Source organism: Saimiri boliviensis, chromosome 1 (assembly GCF_048565385.1).
Source record: "Saimiri boliviensis isolate mSaiBol1 chromosome 1, mSaiBol1.pri, whole genome shotgun sequence".
Lineage (NCBI taxonomy): Eukaryota > Metazoa > Chordata > Mammalia > Primates > Cebidae > Saimiri > Saimiri boliviensis.
In genome coordinates this window covers 166552043-166569679 of record NC_133449.1, presented here as the reverse complement: position 1 = coordinate 166569679, position 17637 = coordinate 166552043, and the positions used below count along the sequence as shown (strand labels likewise).

The 17637-nt window shown below is 44.3% G+C and overlaps 2 protein-coding genes across 4 annotated transcripts in view; one reads left to right on the top strand and one right to left on the bottom strand.

The window, feature by feature from the left end:
- The window catches only part of CDC23 (cell division cycle 23), a 28266-nt gene extending 19911 nt beyond the window's left edge, over nt 1-8355 (top strand). The window contains exons 10-16 of the mRNA XM_003933948.3: nt 2427-2580; nt 2699-2818; nt 3145-3220; nt 3547-3608; nt 5737-5815; nt 5891-6010; nt 6857-8355. Coding sequence (XP_003933997.1) covers nt 2427-2580; nt 2699-2818; nt 3145-3220; nt 3547-3608; nt 5737-5815; nt 5891-6010; nt 6857-7027 — 782 coding nt within the window. The 3' untranslated portion in view covers nt 7028-8355. The remainder of the gene's footprint in view (nt 1-2426; nt 2581-2698; nt 2819-3144; nt 3221-3546; nt 3609-5736; nt 5816-5890; nt 6011-6856) is intronic.
- A 16-nt stretch (nt 8356-8371) lies between these two features.
- KIF20A (kinesin family member 20A) lies at nt 8372-17252 on the bottom strand. Of its 3 annotated transcripts, none has more exons than XM_003933947.4 (19): nt 17133-17252; nt 16180-16365; nt 14527-14616; nt 14308-14427; nt 13585-13723; nt 13273-13460; nt 13057-13186; nt 12684-12878; nt 12465-12576; nt 12291-12359; nt 11948-12091; nt 11654-11819; nt 11380-11544; nt 11114-11253; nt 10865-10967; nt 10356-10554; nt 10010-10101; nt 9650-9787; nt 8372-8871 (listed from the first exon to the last, which is right to left on the bottom strand). In XM_003933947.4, exons 2-19 carry the CDS (start codon nt 16342-16344, stop codon nt 8554-8556), a joined length of 2673 nt encoding a protein of 890 aa, XP_003933996.2. In that variant the 5' UTR covers nt 16345-16365; nt 17133-17252; the 3' UTR covers nt 8372-8553. The 3 variants fall into 3 exon arrangements, with proteins under 3 accessions (XP_003933996.2, XP_074236023.1, XP_074236026.1); XM_074379922.1 differs by lacking the exon at nt 17133-17252 and adding an exon at nt 15373-15466 and having other exon boundaries at nt 16180-16263; XM_074379925.1 differs by lacking the exon at nt 16180-16365.
- Nucleotides 17253-17637: the final 385 nt, after the last annotated feature.

Below are 17637 nucleotides of genomic sequence, written 5' to 3'. Positions count from 1 at the left end.
GAGGCAGCATTTTATATACACATATATATACTACACAGACGTATACTACACAGACGTACACTCTAGCCTGGGCAACAAGAGCGAAACTCCGTCTCAAAAAAAAAAAAAAAAAAAAAAACCCAGAAAACAAAAAACATAGCTTTATTGAGGTATAACTTACATACCATAAAATGTTACATTTACATTTCAATGTGTTTTTGTAAATTTATACAGTTTGTAACCATTACCACAATCCAGTTTAGAATATTCCATCACCCCAAAAAGTTCCCTCATGTATATTTGCAGTCAGTCCAATTCCCATCCCCCAGTAACCACTGCTTTGCTTCCTTCTCTATAGTTTTGCCTATTCCAGGAATTTAATATAAATGGATTCTTGTAATATTTAGTCTTATTGTCTGGCTTCTTTCAGTTAGCATTTTTTTTTTGGATAGGGTCTCTCTCTCACCCAGGGTGGCGTCCAGTGGCATGAACTCCTGGGCTCAAGCTTTCTCCTACCTCAGCCTCTGGAGTAGCTGGAACTACAGTACTGTACCACCACACCTGGCTAATTTTTAGTTTCAGAGACAGGGTCTCACTATGTTGCCCATGCTGGTCTCAAACTCCTGGCCTTAAGTGATCTTCCCGCTTCAGCCTCCCATCCATTAGCATGCTTTTGAGGTTTATCCATGTTGTATCATGTATCAGTAGTTCCTTTTGTTGCTGAGTAGTATTCCGTGTTTGGATATTCCATATTTTGTTTATTCACCAATTGATGTAAGACAGATAGCTTTTATACTTTCCTCAGCTGAAATCTTTCACTTTTATTTTTTAAGACCAATGAAAATAGAACTGCTTTGATTATCCTGTAAGAGGGAAACTTAGAGCACTACCTTTTTTTTTTTTTTTCAGATGGAGTTTCATTCTTGTTGCCCAGGCTAGAGTGCAATGGCACGATCTTGGCTCACTGCAACCTCCACCTCCTGGGTGCAAGTGATTCTCCTGCCTCCCCCTCCCGAGTAGCTGGGATTACAAGCGTGTGCCACCACACCTGGCTAATTTTATATTTTTAGTAGAGATGGGGTTTCTCCATGTTGGTCAGGCTAGTCTCGAACGCCCAACCTTAGGTGATCTGCCCACCTCTGCCTCTCAAAGTGCTGGAATTACAGGTGTGAGCCACTGTACCTGGCCAGAGAGCTACCTTTTTTTTTTTTTTTCTGAGATGCACTTTCAATCTTGTTACCCAGGCTGGAGTGCAGTGGCACCATCTTGACTCACTGCAACCTCCGCCTCACGGGTTCAAGAAATTCTCCTGCTTTAGCTTCTGAAATAGCTGGGACTACAGGTGCATGCCACCAACCCCAGCTAATTTTTGTATTTTTAGTAGAGACAGGGTTTTGCCGTGTTAGCCAGGCTGGTCTCGAACTTCTGACCTCAGGTGATCTGCTTGCCTTGGCCTCCCAAAGTGCTGCTGGATTACAGGCTTGATTCACTATGCCCATCCTGGGTCTTTAGAAACCTAGGCTCCAAGGAATATAGTTTGAAATCCGCCAATGTAAAGCATAATCTAAGAAAATGTGTATATAGGCCAGATGTGGTGGCTCATGCCTTTAATTCCAGCATTGTGGGAGACTGAGGCAGGAGGATCGCTTGAGCTCAGGAGTTTGAGACCACTGTGGCAACATAGGGAAACCCTGTCTCCACAAAAAAATATAAAAATTACCCAGGCTTGGTGGCATGTGCCTGTGGTCCCAGCTATTTGGAAGCCTTACGTGGGAGGATCACTTGAGCTCAGGAGGTTGAGGCTGCAGTGGGCTGTGATGGCACTCTTGCATTGCAGCCTAAGTGACAAAGCAAGACTTTGTCTCAGAAAAAGAGAAAGAAAAAAAGAAGGGAATATGTATATAAATGGTATATCCAGGTGATATTAAAAGGAAGAAAATTTTGCAGGAATACTTTTTTTTTTCTTGAGACAGAATCTCACTCTGTCACCCAGGCTGGAATGCAGTGGCGCTATCTTGGCTCACTGCAACTTCTGCCTCCCGGGTTCAAGTGATTCTCCTGCCTCAACCTCCTGAGTAGCTGGGATTACCGGCATATGTCACCACGGCCAGTGAATTTTTGTATTTTTAGTAGAGGCGGAGTTTTATTATGTTGGTCAGGCTGGTCTCAAACTCCTCGTGATCTGCCCGCTTCGGCCTCCCACAGTGCTGGGATTACAGGCATGAGCCACTGTACCCAGCTTAAAATACTTTTTCTTTTTTTTAAAACCAGAATGTATATTTCCTAAGGGAATGGTATTTCCCTTTTGTACAATTTGGCTGTTTTGCCAGGACTTTAGAGGGAGTGGGTTATGGTTTCATGCCCATTTGGTGAAATGCTATCTATTTTAATGGTCTTTTATTTTTACCTTTCTGATTATTCATTTTTTTTGTTTGATTTTTAATCAGGCAATTATTACAGTTTACGTTCTCAGCATGAGAAAGCAGCCTTATATTTCCAGAGAGCCCTGAAATTAAATCCTCGGTATCTGGGTGCCTGGACACTGATGGGACATGAGTACATGGAGATGAAGAACACATCTGCTGCTATCCAGGCTTATAGGTGATTATCTAGAGTGGGGTGAGGTGGAGCAGATTTCTGTGATGTTAGGAGCCTCTAAGCCTGCAAGTTGCTAACTTTGATTCTGCCTTCTTAGCAGTCTGTCTTTTCTGTTTCTTAGACATGCCATTGAAGTCAACAAGCGGGACTACAGAGCTTGGTATGGCCTTGGGCAGACCTATGAAATCCTTAAGATGCCATTTTACTGCCTTTATTATTATAGACGAGCCCACCAGCTTCGGTAAGTCTGGTCACTTGACAATGTGTCTGATGTGGCAGGAGCTAATAACATTTTTTTCCCTTTTGATAGCTATTGTCAAATCACGATGGTTTTGACTCTTGGAGACCTGAGTTTAAACTTGCTAAATGCTGTTTGGTTATTTTCATTTAGTATATTTCACTAACGGGTTAATAGTATAAATACGAACACAAAGTAATCTATTATATGGAGCATTAGGTTAAAGTCCAGTTGTTTCATAGATTTGAAATAGTGGCATACTGGTTCCTCAAGGGAGAACTTCAGGTTCTGTAAAGTCTTTGCTCAGACTGCCTATTCTTCTTTCTCAGACCCAATGATTCTCGCATGCTGGTTGCTTTAGGAGAGTGTTACGAGAAACTCAATCAACTAGTGGAAGCCAAAAAGGTACCTTAAATTGGGTCCTGAAGAATTTGGGTGGAAATCTGCTGTTTAGATGAACGTGGGTCTATCTGTGCTTTAATTTTTCCCTTATTCTGATATAGGTACATAGGAAAGTCTGAATATTTATAGATACATATTATGAAAGCAAAGCTGGGCCAGGATCATCAGTGGAAATGTCAGTATGTAGCCTAGACCTATCAGAACTAGTAAAAATGCCTTGCATTCTATAAATCTGAACTTCTGGGAGGCTTGCAGGGTCTTAACCTTCGTATGATTTAGTAATGGCACATGGGACGATGGTCAAAATTACCAGTTTATTTTTTTGACAGTGTTATTGGAGAGCTTACGCCGTGGGAGATGTGGAGAAAATGGCTCTGGTGAAACTGGCAAAGTGAGTGAAAGGAGTGAAATTCTATTGATATTTCTGTGGGCTTCTCTGGGATGGTGGGTCCTGCATGCTCTAGAGCCTCCTATCTACCCATCATTCTACATGGGTGTGGGGATGTAGCAGGATGTGTGAAAGCTGTCTGCGAATGTAGCCATTTTGACCCTAGAGAATGCCACTTCTGGCTGGGCGTGGTGGTTCATGCCTGTAATCCCAATGCTTTGGGAACCCGAGGCAGGTGGATCGCCTGAGATCAGCAGTTTGAGAACAGCCTGGCCAACATGGTGAAACCCTGTCTCTATTAAAAATACAAAAATTAGCCAGGCATGGTGGCGGTTGCCTGTAATCCCAGCTACTCGGGAGGCTGAGGCAGGAGAATTGATTAAACCCTGGAGGTGGAGGTTGCAGTGAGCTGAGATTGCGCCATTGCACTCCAACTGGGTGACAAGAGTGAAACTCTGTCTCAAAAAAAAAAGAATGCCACTTCCCTTGAAGGAGGGCAGTTGCTTTCCTATTAAAGCAAGGGATCAAGAATGATTTGAAGAAAGAAATGATGAAATTTTTGTGTCAGAGCAGTGTAGGAAAACTACTTTTAATGTTAATTTCCTGACAAGGGCCGGAAAAATTAGGAATAACTCAAATAGTAGGCAAAAAGTTTCTTTTTTTTTTTGAGATGGAGTTTCGCTCTTGTTGCCCAGGCTGGAGTACCATGGTGCAGTCTTGGCTCACCACAACCTCTGCCTCACGGGTTCAAGCGATTCTCCTGCCTCAGCCTCCTAACTAGCTGGGATTACAGGCATCTGACATCACGCCCGGCTAATTCTGTAGTTTTAGTAGGGTTGGGGTTTCTCCATGTTGGTCATTCTGGTCTAGAACTCCTGACCTCAGGTGATCTGCCTGCCTTGGCCTCCCAAAGTGCTGGGATTACAGTGGTGAGCCACTGCACCCGGCCTCTTTTTTTTTGAGATAGATTTTTGCTCTGTTGCCCAAGCTGGAGCACAACCTCCGCCTCCTGGGTTCAGATGATTTTCCTGCCTAAGCCTCCCAAGTAGCTGGGATTACAGGTGCATATGACACTGAGCTAAATATATACAGTATTTAGTAGAGATGGGATTTTACCATGTTGGTCAGGCTGGTCTTGATCTCCTGACCTTCTGATCTGCCTACCTCGGCCTCCCAAAGTGCTGGGATTACAGGGGTGAGCCACTGAGTCGTCCCCCACCCCTGGCTTTTTTTTTTTTTTTTTTTTTTTTTTGAGACGGAGTTTCGCTCTCGTTACCCAGGCTGGAGTGCAATGGCGCGATCTCGGCTCACCGCAACCTCCGCCTCCTGGGTTCAGGCAATTCTCCTGCCTCAGTCTCCTGAGTAGCTGGGATTACAGGCACACGCCACCATGCCCAGCTAATTTTTAGTATTTTTAGTAGAGACGGGGTTTCACCATGTTGACCAGGATGGTCTCGATCTCTTGACCTCGTGATCCACCCGTCTCGGCCTCCCAAAGTGCTGGGATTACAGGCTTGAGCCACCGCGCCCGGCCTTTTTTTTTTTTTTTTTTTTTTTGAGTCAGAGTCTTACTCTGTGGCTAAGGCTGGCGTGTACTGGCACAATCTGGGCTCATTGCAACCTCTACCTCCCGAGTTCAAGCAGTTCTCCTTCCCCAGCCTCCTGAGGCGGGATGACAGGCATGTGTCACAACGCCTGGCTAATTTTTGTATTTCTTTTTTTTTTTTTTTTTTTTTTTTAAAGTAGAGATGGGGTTTCACCTTGTGGGCCAGGCTGATCTCAAACTCCTGACCTCAAGTGATCTGCCCGCCTTGGCCTTCCAAAGTGCTGAGATCACAAGCATGAGCCACCTTACTCTGGGTAATCCTCGAGAATTTTTGCAAGGAAGTATTATCTAGCTTAGATAGTAATGTTTATTAACTCTCCTTCCATCATTAGCAGAGTAATGATTTTAAGCTTTTATAACAGTAACTATCACATCTAATACTATTCTAGTTCCGAGGGTATCATTTATGTCAAAATTGATACTTACCTATGTCTTGTTGTTTTTTTGGTCTTGTGTACTTTTACTTTTTATCATTAAGTTGCTTTGAGATATCATTTGTACTTAAAAGACCAGTTTCTTTTGTAGGCTTCATGAACAGTTGACTGAGTCAGAACAGGCTGCCCAGTGTTACATCAAATATATCCAAGATATCTATTCCTGTGGGGTATGTATCATACCATGAGAATTATGTTGCTTTTATTATTACTGTCACCTCAGTCATTTTGCTTTCCCTTTCTAGGAAATAGTAGAACACTTGGAGGAAAGCACTGCTTTCCGCTATCTGGCCCAGTACTATTTTAAGTGCAAACTGTGGGATGAAGCTTCAACTTGTGCACAAAAGTGTTGTGCCTTCAATGATGTGAGTATCAGTTCTTTAATAAAAGGTTTGGATTTTAGGCTAGAACACAAGATCTTTACCATGCTGTGGGGGTGGAAGGAATAATTTAAGTGGAAAGCCTACCTGGGCCAGGCACAGTAGCTCACACCTATAATCCCAGCAGTTTGGGAGGCTGAGGCAGGAGGATCGCTTGAGCTCAAAAGGAGTTTAAGAACAGTCTGGGTAACAAAGGGAGATGTTGTCTCTACCAAAAATAAATTTTGCCAGGTTTGGTGGTGCATGCCTGTGGTCCCAGCTACTTGGGAGGCTGAGGTGACAGAGGACTTGAACCTGAGAGGTTGAGGCTATAGTGAGCCTTGATCACACCACTGCACTGTAGCCTGGGTGACACAGTGAGACCCCATCTTAAAAAAAAAAAAAAAAAAAAAAAAAAAAAAAAACAAGCTACGTGCCTGTCTTGATCTATGGAACTTGTATATCAACATCTTTTGGTTTGTTTGTTTTTTGAGACGGAGTTTCGCCCTTGTTTGCCTAGGCTGGAGTGCAGTGGTGTACTCTTGGCTCATCACAACCTCTGCCTCCTGGGTTCAAGTGATTCTCTTGTCTCAGTCTCCCGAGTATCTGCAATTACAGGAATGGGCCACCATACCCAGCTAATTTTGTATTTTTAGTACAGACAGGGTTTCTTTATGTTGGTCAGGCTGGTCTTGAACTCCCGACCTCAGGTGATTCTCCCGCCTTGGCCTCCCAAAGTGCTGGGATTACAGGCGTGAATCACCACACCTGGCTATATATCAGCATCTTAATAACTTGTTTTTGAGACTAGCTCTGGACATGTTTTGAAACATTTGCCTGACTTTGTTGCAGACCCGAGAAGAAGGTAAGGCCTTACTCCGGCAAATCCTACAGCTTCGGAACCAAGGCGAGACTTCCACCACCGAGGTGCCTGCTCCTTTTTTCCTGCCTGCTTCACTGTCTGCTAATAACACCCCCACACGCAGAGTTTCTCCACTCAACTTGTCTTCTGTCACACCATAGTTGGCTACTCTCGAGCCAGCATATTGTTAGACTCATCTTAATTAAGCCTTACCTCTATGTAACACACAGTACATCTGTTCCAAGGACCTCAGCTCTTGTTTCTATAGATGGCCATAGCTCCATAGGGACAGCTTGTGTAATTACCCTCAGAGGCTGGCTGACAGAATACTGGCAGGAACAGACATTGTCTTGCCAGTTAGAAGTACTTCTATCTCACTTCTGTCCAGAGTGGCCTTAGATCTTGGCCTTCTCTGAATGCTTTTTAAAATTTTTTTGCCCCCAAGAAAGTCCCTTTAATAGCACTTTAGCACAGGCAATGCTACAGGAAGTGTCAGTGCTGCTGAAAGTGGAAGAAAGGCAAAGAAAGGAGGAAACTCTGCCACTCTACCCTCAGCTGGCAGTAATAGGGCACTGAGTACCCTAGGAAGAAGTCAGAGCAATGGATACAAATGACCTTGCTCTTAGATTTGCTGAGCAGGATCCCTATGCTGATGTCAGAGATTAGGTTTAAGTGGAATAGAGCTGTCCATTTGTTCTTACTCTACGGAGACAATCTTCCAAAACAGTTTTGAGGGGTTTTCTAAAAGCTTTCAAATTGGAAGTAACTTCCTAGAGTTGAATAAAAGGTCAAAAAAGAATCTCACAGAGCTTGGGACTGCTGATAGCCCTCACTGAGGGCAAAAAATGGCTATATTGTTAGCTATACTCCTACCAAAGCAAAGCAAGGAGGTAGGATTATAGATAATTTCAATTTCACAGACATTTGGAAATAATGTTTGTGACTATCCATAGAAGAATAAACTCACTTCAAGCTGGTCTGTTTTAATGAATTTTCAATGTAGTTGTCTATTATTTTTTCCCTTCCATCTGCAACAGAATATATTTTTTTCAGCCTTTATCTAGATGAGATAAAGGAAATCATTCTTGTGGTGCTCTTGGAGAGTTTCAGGCCTGTGTATTTGTATACAGCAGGAGGTAGTATGCTATGTCTGCTATAATGAATTTGTACAGTAGATGCTGTGGATCATTCTGAGCTCAGGGTCCAGACTTCATTCTTATTCCCAGAATTTTGTGTTACTTTTTTACCTCCTAACATATGACACTTAATCTTATATTAAGGAAGGTTTAGAATATCTAATACTACTTGAATTCATTTCTTACTAAGCCTTCTTAGGCAAGCTGTATACTAGTTACTGGTCTCCACTGCCATGCTTTTTCAAGGTTCCCATGGTCCAGAATGATGTTTGATTCTCAATTTTCTGCCTCCTTTATAATTTGTTTTAATGATTTTGCTACATTTGGAATTCAATAAAAAAAGTGAACAATAATATTTTTAATATAACTTTTTTTTCTGTGCATAGAAACCATATAAGTAAAAAAAAAAAAAAAATGAGATTACATAGGTGATTATAATACAAAAGTGGGAAAAAACCTTCTTGATATATGGTAAAACTTAAGACCTATTTCTTCAGAAGAGTAGCTGACCCACCTCGGGGCCATGACTGCTCTTCTCTTTCCCCACAGCCTCAGTACTTTTTGCCAAAAGGCCCGGATTTGAGTAAAGGGGAGCGTCGTGAGCGTAGGATTCGGGCATAAGGGCTGCAGTCTGTTGAGCTTTGGCAGGTTGGTGTCCGGGGAAGTAAATTTCGAAGAAATGGTTTTTTCCCTGGGGGCTGTTGGTTTGGTTGCTGGTTTTCCTGGTTGTCACCAAGGCGCTTTTTGGCAGAAACCTGGCCTTGGAGTTTTAGCACCGTATGATACTGCTCAGCAATACATGCTGCCTTCTTCCGAAGGTCCAGTTTGACTAGCACCATGTTGTTCTGCAATTCAGCCAGAGTCTGGTCCTAAGGAAGATCAATAAAGTCATAGAAAACACTTTCGTCTGGTAGATTAGAGAAACAACAGGGCTAATACATACCACCGATTACCAGTTATTAATGACTGTTTCTTCAAAGATTAAAACTCTTTAAGGTCAGAGCTTATAACTGGATAAGGGGGCATTTTCTGAGACCAAAATATAAGCAGTGCTGAATAGGACATCTAACCCATAAGGTAGTATGAGCTTGAGTAAATTTAATTTCTAAGCACCTTAGTCTCTAGATATCAAATAAAATGTTGACCTTACAGTTTTATTTATTTATTTTTATTTTTTTTAAGATGGGGTTTCACCATGATGGCCAGGCTGGTCTTGAACTCCTGACCTCAGGTGATCCACCCACCTCGGCCTCCCAAAGTGCTAGGATTACAGGCGTGAGCCACCACGCCCAGCCTAAGATAAACGGTTTTACTATCTCTGGAATCAGGATGCATCTTACTGATGAGAAATGTCATAGCTAAATTGTTTTTTTCTTAGCAGTACATAAAACAATGGTTTTTTAGATGAAATATAACAGTGACTACCTCCCTAAGGTGGTTGTGACAGAAAATGCCTATAAATTACTTAGCATAGTGCCTGGTACTTAGTAAATGCTTAACAAAAAAATAGTTATCTTTATTTTGCAAATATACTGCTGTCACTCTGTTCAGCCTAAAAATCTTTATCTTTTTCTTCTGGTCCTCTTTGTTTTCTCACATATACACTGGAGTGCGCTAGTAGGAGAGAAGTGGGTAGTTTGCTCTAACCTGTTTTATTAAGATGTCATCACAAGTGGTCAAGGCTTGACGAAGTTTTCCTGCCCCAGTGCTGTGGCAACAAGCTCTCTCTGCTGATTGGAGAGACTCACCAAGTTTCTGAAGCTCTGTCCGCAATATCCTTATATTCTGAAAAAGGGGAAGTAGGAATCAGATTGTGAGCAAGGGCAACCAGTATAATAATCTGCAGGGGTCAGGTAGCCATTTGAAGAGAAGTAAAGTTAGAAAGGCTAGTGAGCTGAGTGAAATAGCCACTTTCCAGCATCTTGTCTTCCCATGAACCAGTGATAGAGTATTGAATATGGGAAATTGCCTTAGGTAAGAGTTTGGTAAACAGAGAAAGGTAATTACCTTCTGGCCCTCTTCTAACTTCTTGTCCACATCAGTGGTGAAGGGCTTGGCTGAGGGTGGTGGTTCTAACATTTTCTGATACTTATGCAACTCTGAGGGAAGGAAACAGGAAACTTTATAAAATATGTGGGGGTTTTTTTTAGCCTTGGCCCAGTCTCTTCAACTGAGTTAAAAGTAGCTCGTAGCAAATATAAAAAGTGAAGCTATGTGCATTCTAAATTGAATGTCACAGGGCTGTAGCTTGCAGTTTAAGAAATTATGTTAGAGCAAGAGTCAGAAGGCCTGGGTTTGAGTAACAGCTCGTCCCTGAACCACTGTTATGTTTCCTACCTGTCTCTTTCCTCACCTTCAGTGGTGGAGTTTAGCTCTGCTTTGCACTGCTGTAATTTAGCTTTAACCTCCTGAAGCTGCTGGGTGGAGGCAGAAGCTGCCAACCTTTGTGACCGCCGTAGGGACAGTTCAGGCCCTGATTGCTGTTGGGCCACCGACTGTTGTCTGGCTTCCTGCAAGAGAGCTTCTAGCTCCTCAATCTTTTCATCTCGCTCCTAAGAGGGAAGCAGAGAGCACAATTCTGTGCAGAGCCAGAAAAATATTGCCGAGGCAGATGACTGAACAGACAAGCAAAGCACTTGTGACACTGATCCCTTGAAAACCTGTTGTTAGCACTTAATATGATTTCCTGGCCAACTAAACCCTTAATTAATTCACCAAACATAGATTGAACCCAAAGCACTAAGAGGAATAGAGAAAATATATTCTTGCCCTTACTGGAGTAGTTTACAAAATCTCTTTACTTCAGGCAAGCTAGTGATGGAAATCTGAGCAGTTAGTTGGAGCTGGCTCAGGGCAACTCACCTGAATCTCTTCTTGGTAAAAACTTGTCAGTGACTCCTTAAGGATATTTAGTTTTTCTTCATACATTTCCTCCAATAGTTCCTTTTGGGTGTCCAAATGTTCACTGTCAGAAACAGGAGAAAAGAGAAGTGAGTGAAGATTCCGAGGAGTGAACTTGGGGGACGGATCTTGAGGCACAATTCCACCCAACTCCTTACTTCCTGCCCTCTGTCCCAGGTGACAGAGCAAGAGGGATCACTCAGCTAGTACCTGCACCACTGTTCCCGCTGTTGCATCTGTTCTACCATCTCAGTGCAAATTTCATCTCGGAGCTGCATCTCCAGCTGCAACTTTTCCTGTCGTTCTTTCAAAAGCAGTGCCTTCATGGCTTCCACTACTTGTAGAAGCTCCTAGGAGAGACACACATGTCAGAGGTCAGATGCCCATGCCCTCAAGAGGCACAAGCCCACCTGGAAGGCACCAGGGAAAATGTGTAGCTACTAAGCTGCTGCACCAAAGCCTTCTTGTATTCTCACCTCTTTGCCATACATGGAGACGTCGGCTTCATTTTCAGTGTCATTATCAAGGCCTGCATCTGCCTCAGCCCCTTTCTCTAAGCTGGGGGATGACTGAAGACTATGTTCCTTGATGAGTAAGTGCAGGGATGGGAATCTTAGTTGCACAGGTGGGGAATGCACAAGCTAGAGAGAAAAAATATATATCTTACTTGACTCTGTAAGTAGTCCCTAGGAGCTTTCTTAGAGTTACCAGTTCCAAGTGAGCATACCCATCATACCTCTAGCTTCTCACCTGGCTAGCAATGGCTGAGAACTTGGCCACATGAAGAGTCTCATCATAGGTAGATGCACAGGGATTCATATTGACAATCATGCAGGAACGGCCTCGGCCTGTGAAGAAACCTTGGAACACTCGAGTCAACTTGCTGTCACGGAAGGGAACCAAGTTCTGCTTTGAGCTGGCAGAGAATCAGAGATATTAGAGCTGTGAGCAGAACAGCAGCCTTTGGAGGTAGCCTAGCACCAGTGGCGACCAGGAAGTCTCTTAGCAAATTGCAGAGCATAGGGCTTATAGTCAAAAGCTCACCGGTTCTGCTGGTTCTGACGAAGGGCAGCAATACAGCGGCCCAGGGTGTGCAGAGAGGTGTTAATGTTTCCTGCTTCCTTCAACCGTTCACCACTCTTCTGATCTTTGCAGCGCTCTGAGCCAGCCAGATCACAGAGTGACAGCCTAGAATGATGCACAGGATCTGACAAGGGCCTCATGTGTTATGAGCCTTCTGGCCCTTTGTATAATTCTGGAGAGGGAAGGGCCCACTAAGAATCTCTGCACCCAAAAAGGAGAACAAGTTCCCCTAAGAACCTCCCCCATGCTTTCATAACTACCATTTATGACCAAGAAGCCCAAATTTTGAAATGGAAAAACTTACTCGCTGATCTTGGGGACTATATCTCCTTCCCCTTGAAGGTGTAGGATCCTGATTGAGAAGATGCTGTGACTGGAAGTTATGAAAAACAGAAATTCATTGCACATCTTCCATGACCATGCAGAACATTAATGTTTCCTGGCACACAGTGAAGTTTATTCTTAACAATCTACTCACCTGCGGCTGGAGTTCTGGTTGAGGTGGGTGCTGGCAAAGCTCTGGTTCTTACGACCCACTTTCAGGAGCTTCCAGGCCTCCTCAGCATCTTGAACATGAATCCAGTTGAGATCTGAGGCCAAAGTAGAGAAGGGTATAAGATGGGAACATCCAACTCTTTTGCCAGTCTCTCCCCAATTGCCCTCCAGCATTCATGCCAGCTTCCCCCATTTCCCATACCTTTCACATAGGGATTGCCATTTTGATCCTCGCATAGCCGCAAAGTCTGCCTCTTGCGCTGCTGGCTAGGTGGTTCTAACAGGTCATAAAGCAGTTCATTGTAGATCTCAAAGAACGAGATCCAGACGGAGAAGCGAATGTCTGCTGGGACAGGTACTGGGGCAGTGTCTGGCTGTGCCCATCGGTGACTTGTTTCTGGGGAAGAAGCCAATGTATAGGGCATCAACCTAGAGCAGTTCATCTCTCTTTTGGCCTGCAGGGGCCTCGGAAGGCAGACCTCAGATTGCAACCTCTGGTCTGTACTCCGGGCAGCTGTTAGGAACTGGGAGTGGGTTCCTACTGTTTCTTGGCAGAGCCCAGTCATCATACATACCATCCAGCTGGCTACTGCTGGTATACTGACTGATGGAAGAGAGCCCAGCAATGCCACTGTCAAAGCTGGTGCTGGTACCTATCCGACTTTCAATGTAGACACTCCTCTTCAAGGAGGTGGACAGCTCCTCCTGGAGGGGCACAGGGAGAAAGTAAGCACAAAAGTTCCCTAGATTCGTACCCCCTGCCTCCACTGCCATGGATATCAATGCTTTACCTCTTGGAGGCCTCCATTTAGCAGGGATAGCTTCTTCATTTCCTCCTGTCGGATCTGCTTGCTGTCTAGCCAAATTACCTCACTGGAGAGCGAGGGTTTCAGATCAGGTGTTGGATGAAGTTGGCCTCGGAGGCTATTGAAGATCAGTGCCAGAGACCGGGGAAGAATCCCTCCATCCTTGATGGTACCTGGAGGCATATGAAAGATGCACAGCTGAGGCAAGTGTTTTTCTCCCCCTAACTCAGAGTATCAAAAGGTAAAAACAACGCCATTACCAGCCAATCAGGAATCCTGTGAAGCATTACTACTCACCTTGAATCGTGTGGGTTTTCCCTGAGTTAGTGACTCCATATGTATAGATGAGCCAGTTCTGGCCTTTGAGTACATCTTTTACCATTTCCTTCACAGTTAGGTTGAAGAAGGATGCCTGTCCCACTTCTGGCCCAAAGATCTAGAGAGAGACCCAGATGTTTAGTGGCCTATCCTTCATCTCCCACTTGCCTCCTGTGCAAAGCTGCAGATATATTCCTTCCTGAGTGGTTGGCTCTGGAGACCACTCAAGCAGCTTCTTCCTGCAGTGCTGCTGCTGTTCCACAAACACTGAGGACTAAGCACTCTCTGCTAGTCTATCTTTCACTCAAATCAACAAACACTTAAGGAATGTTATGCCCTAGGCCTGATGCTGTACACACAATGGGGCAATAAAATGGCCCCCAAGTGTGGGCTTTGGAGATACATGGATCTAGACTCAGGTCCTAACTCTACCAATGACTAGCCACATGGCTTCAGGAATATTAACATTCACCACACTATCCTTGTCAGGAAAATAAGGAAATAATGATAACAATATAACTTGTTGGAATTGATATACATATATTACTTGACATAGTGACTAACATATAACTAGGGCCCTCAAAATTGTAAGTGTGCATATACAAGGAACTCACAATCAAGTAGAGAAGCTTTCCCTCTAAAGAGGGAATAAAGTTGCCCTTACATGTTGGTCCTTTGTTCACAGACCAGTACCCTCCATACCTGGGAAAAGGTGAACCTGTGGGTGGCTTGGCCAATTCCCCGTTCGTTGCTCTTCAGGGCAAAAGAGTCCTTGGGTGCTTGTAGAACAAGGGTCTCCATATTCTCAATATGGACACAACCCTGAGAGGAGAGAAAATACAGTTGTCACAGAAGGCATTTCTGGGAATCTCTTTTGTGCTGCAGCATTTCACCTTAAATCCTCCCTTCTCAGACACTCACCTGATCTTCCTGTCGTTCCAGCTCTGACGGTAACAAGGGCCTAACCCTCAGGTATACTTTCACCTTCTCCATACTGTCCTCAGATGGAACCTGTGGTACAATTCCAGCCCATAACCACAGATTAATTTCAGCAGTTACCTCTGAGCAAATGGGCAAACAGTAGTTTCTAGGAACCATGATAATACTACCCCATTTCCCCTTAAATGTCTCCAAGCAGCTACTTGTTGGTTTTACAATTATTCCAACCCAAATAGACATTCTTATGACTTTGTCACCCTTCCCTGTCTTATCGTTATCCTGTAAACCTGATTTGCCACACCAATGATCTGAGTTAGAATTTGTTGACTGGTATGAAAATTGGTATGTGATACTAAAGTAAAGCAGAAGCAGACACACTTGAATTTGAGTCCCAATTCCATCACTTAGTAACTATGTGAACTTGGACTATGAGTTCTTTAAATTCTTTGCCTCAGTTTCCTCATCTGCAGAATGGGGTTAATAATAGCACCAACATCATTCATTCAACAGATATTTAGAGGCTAGGTGCAGTGCCTCACACCTGTAATCCCAGCAATTTCGGAGGCTGAGGGGGGCAGATCACTTGAGGTCAGGAGTTCGAGACCAACCTGGGCAACATAGCAAAATCCCATCTCTACTAAAAATACAAAAATTAGCTGGGCTTGGTTGTGGGTGCCTGTAATCCCAGCTACTCAGGAGGCTGAGGCAGGGAGAGTTGCTTGGGCCCAGAAGGCAGAAGTTGTGCCACTGCACTCCAGCCTGGGCAACAGAGTGACTCCATCTCAAAACAAAACAAAAAAACCCCCCAGATATTTAGAGAGTACCTACTATGGCCTAGGAACAGAGAAGCTCTGACAGTCCATAGTGAGAGACATCATCAAGGACCATGTTCTTATGAAACTTTATAAGTCTAAGAGAAACTCTATAAGAGGACAAAATGTAACAATGTACGTTAATGTTTAGCATAGGACCTAGTACAGTGTTTCTCAGCCAGGGTCATTTTCACTCCAAGGGCCATTTAGCAATACCTGAAGGCATGTTTTGATTGTCATGAGTGGGAAGGCACTACTGACATGTAGTGGGTAGAGGCCAGGAATGCTGCTAAACATAACGCACAGGACAGATCCTCGGAAGAACTGTCTAGCCCCAAACATCAACAATGCTGTGACTGAGAAACACTGACCTAGCAGGAAAGCTACAACGAATTGAAGCTGTGGTAATACTATTAAAATCTGAACTGTACATTCTACTTACATGATGCCTATATGACCTTGTGCTAATTATTTAGCACCACTGGGCCTCGAGGCAAAGAGAGATAACTATTCTCTTTCCCTGAGAGATTAACTGAGAGCATGCACTTGAGGGTATTTCATTAATGCAACGCAAACAATAGTTCTTGTGGACACACAACTCTTAAAAAAAATTTTTTTTTTACTTATCATGCCCTTAATTTTTTTTTTTTTTTTTTTTTTTTTTTTTTTTTTTTGGTAACCATTTTGTCCCAAACACTCTTAATTTTGAATTGATCTCTCAGCCATTCAGGATTGCTAGTCTTTGACCTCATATTACCCCATATGGACAACTATTGGCCTGAGGATATAACTTTCTGCCCCAGCCAATCCCCAGTTCCTTTACCTGCTGCTTGTCCTCCAGGGAGGCAGAGATGACAGAGCAGTCTGACAGAAGGTTCTTGCGTATCACAGATCCCAAATCTGCAGCTGTGGACTCAAACATGGGAGAGACTACGACATCGTCATCGGACAGCAAGCCCGCTGGTGGAGAAAGGATCCCTTGCGACATGATGGCAGGGGCAGCCTAGGTCTAAAAAGAGACAAAAACGTGGGGAGGAACAACTTTTAGCAACAGAAGAGGCTGTGAATTTTAGATGAGAAGTTCCTTACCCCAGGACACCGGGTCCGGCTCCCTATTTCCTTTCTCCAATTATCGGCAAAGGGGAAGGGAATGAAAGTTCACTTAATGAACAATTGGGAGAAGTTTGAGGTGGCATTTCTTTGTTTTTTTTTTTTGTTTTTTTTTTTAGACGGAGTCTCACATTGTCGCCCAGGCTGTAGCTCCGTGGCGCGATCTTGGCTCACTGCAATCTCCACCTCCTGGGTGGCAATTCTCCTGCCTCAGCCTCCCGAGTAGCTGGGACTACAGGCGTGCACCACCGCGCCCAGCTAATTTTTTTGTGTTTTTAGTAGAGACTGGGTTTCACCGTGTTGGCCAGGATGGTCTCGATCTCCTGACCTCGTGATCCGCCCGCCTCTGCCTCCCAAAGTGCTGGGATTACAGGCTTGAGCCACCGTGCCCGGTCTTGGGGTGGCATTTCTGAACGCGACCAGAAGTCCACAGAAATCTGGCCCCAAAAGCAGAAGGCCAAGCCTCAAGCAGGGCGCCTCGCCAGCCAGTGCTGTGGAGGTGGTGTCAGGATCCCTCGGCTTCTTCTCTAACCTCACCCCAAGGCTAACGGTGAGAACAAAGATGCATCATTAAGAGAAAGCGATGGCTGCAGCTCCGCCTTCTTAAAGCCTATTCCGCGCGGGCAAGAACTGGTAACCCGGACTCCAGCCCAGCCGCACACTTACCCGAAGACGTGCCACTTGATCCTCCTCGGGTACCAGCTCACTCACACCTGGTCTCCAAATCTGGACTTTCGCCGCCGGAGAGCACAACTCCGCCCTCGAAGGGCAGCTTTGTTACCGATACAATATTTTAAATTACGCGCTGCGTTCGTTCGGCCAATGAGATAGCGAAGCCTGTAGCTACCAATCTACGTAAGGAAAGGGGGCGGACCTGACTGGAATTCCAGTCATTTGCTTCCGCTTGACCTCTCAAATCTAATGTAGGTCCGGGTTACCAACTGTCGCGATTTTGGAGTTATTTCGCCTGGGATTTTTCCAACTTAACCCTTTTCCTTCAATCCTAGACATTTCTTATCCAAGCAGCATAAAGAAAATCTTGAGGTTTCAGCCTCCAACCCTTGTCCTTCCTTAGCAACACTGTTAACATAAGTGCACAAGATAACTGGTTTGGGGTGCTTGCTTTGTCTTAGCGAAGAAAAAACGACATTTCCCAGGAGGCACTGCGAAC